At 31.9% G+C, this 3,123-nt stretch overlaps 1 protein-coding gene across 1 annotated transcript in view; it reads left to right on the top strand.

Annotated features, from left to right (window-relative positions):
• The first annotated feature begins 750 nt into the window (after positions 1–750).
• LOC111634267 (solute carrier family 10 member 6-like) overlaps positions 751–3,123 on the top strand; it is an 8,259-nt gene continuing 5,886 nt past the window's right edge. The window contains exons 1-8 of the mRNA XM_023378999.1: positions 751–890; positions 983–1,289; positions 1,706–1,872; positions 1,953–2,158; positions 2,399–2,603; positions 2,675–2,690; positions 2,757–2,935; positions 3,007–3,119. Of these exons, the coding sequence (XP_023234767.1) occupies positions 1,253–1,289; positions 1,706–1,872; positions 1,953–2,158; positions 2,399–2,603; positions 2,675–2,690; positions 2,757–2,935; positions 3,007–3,119 (923 nt within the window). The 5' untranslated portion in view covers positions 751–890; positions 983–1,252. The remainder of the gene's footprint in view (positions 891–982; positions 1,290–1,705; positions 1,873–1,952; positions 2,159–2,398; positions 2,604–2,674; positions 2,691–2,756; positions 2,936–3,006; positions 3,120–3,123) is intronic.

Raw genomic sequence — 3,123 nt, 5'->3', positions numbered from 1 at the left:
AAAGTACTCCCCTCCCCTATTCACACACTTATCCCAGCAATGTTTCCACTTTGCAAAGCAGTCCTGGTAAGCTTGCTTCAGACTGTCCTTCAATGTTTGTGACAAATTTGTTTTAATGTCATCAATTGTGTCAAAATGACATCCTTTCAGCACTGATTTTAATTTTGGAAACAAGAAAAAAATCACAAGGAGCCAGGTCTGGTAAGTTGAGAAGTTGGGAAGGACAGTCATGTGATTTTTGGCACAAAACTGGCAAATTGACAAGGCTCAGTGAGCTGGTGCATTTGTCATGGTAAAGGCACCATGAGTTGTCTTGCCACAACTCTGGTCTCTTTTTGCAAATTTTTTCACACAATTGTTTCAAAACACCTGCATAGTACTGATGGTTGACTGTTTGACCTCAAGGCAGAAATTCAAAGTGCACAACTCTAATTTTCTGAATGTGAGTGTCATCAGTTGAGGTTGAAGGTTTTCCTGGTCAAGGGTCATCTTCAACTAATTGATGACCACTTTTGAATCAGGTAACCATTTGTAACACAGCGTATGACCTGGAGCATCACCTCCATAAGCTTGATTCAAAAATTGAATTGTTTCCATATAGTTTTATAAGAAACTTCACATTGTTTCATGAAAACTTCACATTGCATCATTGCTCCTGTAAATCACACATTGCAAAAACCACCTTTCACTCAAAAAACAATAACGTGGGAATGAAATGAGATATTAACAATNATAGTCGTACAGTATAAACACGTATGGTAGAAGTACGTTTTTGAATTATCGGTGACTTAATTATGAATATAATATCTCACTTATATGTTTAATTTTACTTTCATGTATTGTTCTTCTGGAACCTGCTGCGAGCCATAAAACCGCTTTGCAAGTATATAGTAAGTTACCTACCCCTATATCAGAATATTATTATATCAATAAATTTGTCAATTATTTTCTGTGATAAAACTTCAGTTAAATTTTGATTTAGCGCCATCGATTTCCTCTGAAATGGCATTGAGTATTTTGTCTTCCATCCGGTGGCATCTCCAGCCTCTAAAAATGAAACTTTTATTTTTATAAAATTCATAACTTATAAGTGAGTTTGTGTTGCAAGATATCAAATTAAAACAAACTTAGTGGAAGACAATGATTTTAGGGAAAATCTCCTGTTAAAAAACTCGTCACAATACTTATCAATACGAGAAGCACATCGGAAGTCCGTAAAAGATGGTTATTTCTGCTAGATACTTACTACAGGATGTTATATTTAGCGATGAAAAACGTGATGGAAACACGTAAATATAGATGTTAAAAACTATTTGACACCTCCCTGTAGTTTTCAATAATATGATCAAACTGTTTAAGGAAGCTATTTCTGGATCTAACAAGTTGATCGAAAAATTGTTGTAGAATATTTCATATGAAAATTATATCGAGTTTCATGAAAATATTATTATTATAAGTGATCGCGTATTACATAAATTTAAAGTTATTAATATTTTATGAACAGTGTTTATTCAAACACATAGAAATCCGCTGCTGTTTATATGGGTATTATATAAAGATTGATTGTTTGTTATTCAGAAATAGCTCTAGAATTTGTAAAATATTGTTATAGAAACCTGAAAATTGTTTTCGTAATTTCTTAATGCTGAAAATTAAATACAAGAAAAATTATTCACCAAATTTGTATTTATTTCTTATTCTAAAGTAGGCATGGAAAACAGTACCATAGATTTTCTTGAAAGAAATTCTACTAATAATAATACAACCGAATACTATATTAACGAACATCTAAAAAATGCTCGAAATATTCTTCCAATATTTACTGTGATAATCACAATGATTGCTATTGGAGCGGATGTTTCTTGGAATCAGGTATTCACATTTTTCAACTCTCTCATCCTATTAATTTCTTCTTACGAATATTTTAAATAATATATTTTATATACAAATAGATTTATACAGGGATTAGGAAACCTATTGGACCTGCCATTGGACTCTTTTGTCAATTTATTATAATGCCATTAATTGGATTTCTTTATAATATTATATTTCAATTTGAATCAAGTGTTGCGGCTGGTTTGCTTATTATATCCTGTTGTCCCGGAGGAACAGTTTCCAATATGTTTACATATTATTTGGATGGTGACGTCTCACTTAGGTATGTATGAATCATTTAATTATTTATCTACATTGTCGTAACTAGCTTTTCACGTGCCCTGTATTTTTGACTTCCTGTTTCTTGGAAAAAGAATATATAAAAACAAATACAATAAAAATAACACTGATCGCTTTTGATATCCCGTTTTAGGGCCCTCCTCCTTCTGCGCCCCCGTTGCACCTACCTATTTACAGCACTGTTTTATATTTGCATTCCACATTAATGTTTACAATTTTACAGCGTGACTATGACTACAATATCTATCGTGGCGTCTCTTGGCATGATGCCTTTGAATCTTTGGATGTATGCAAGGAATACAGGAGCTAAGAACTTAATAATACCTTATGGCAATATTGCATTATCGTTATTAATGATTGTTTCCCCCATAACAGTGGGCATGATCATAAAATGGAAAGCTCCTAAGATAGCTTCTTATATCACTAAGGTATGTAACACTCTTCGACGTCTTTCCATTATTTATTTTAATCATCTTATTTGTTATTTTTTCGTTAACAGTGGGTAAATGCTATAGGTATGATTTTTGTCATAATTATTTTGATAATATTGATAATTATGTACAAACACATGTTTGCTACAGCATCGTGGAAAATTTTTGTAACTTCCGCATTTTTACCAGCAACTGGAATAATAATTGGATATGCTATAGCATTCATTTGTAAAAGGACCAAATCAGCTTGTACCGCTATCGGTATCGAAAGCGGAATTCAAAATTATGCTGTGGCATATGGTATTATTCTGTTATCCTTCGATATCAACGTACGTTTCTTATTTTTAATTTAATTAAGATTTATGATATCTCTAATTAAAATAAGAATTATTATTTATAGAAAGATGCTTCGATTTTCATATTTCCAATGTTTCATGCAATCTCTCAATGTTTAATCTGTTTTACTCTATGTGTAATTTACCATTTTGTCAAGAAGAATTGGAAAACTTCACAGTTG

The sequence above is a fragment of the Centruroides sculpturatus genome, unplaced genomic scaffold (genome assembly GCF_000671375.1).
Source record: "Centruroides sculpturatus isolate CEXI.00-Female unplaced genomic scaffold, Cexi_2.0 scaffold897, whole genome shotgun sequence".
NCBI lineage: Eukaryota > Metazoa > Arthropoda > Arachnida > Scorpiones > Buthidae > Centruroides > Centruroides sculpturatus.
Note: the sequence above shows the minus strand (reverse complement) of the source record. Positions and strands in the feature narration are given on the sequence as shown.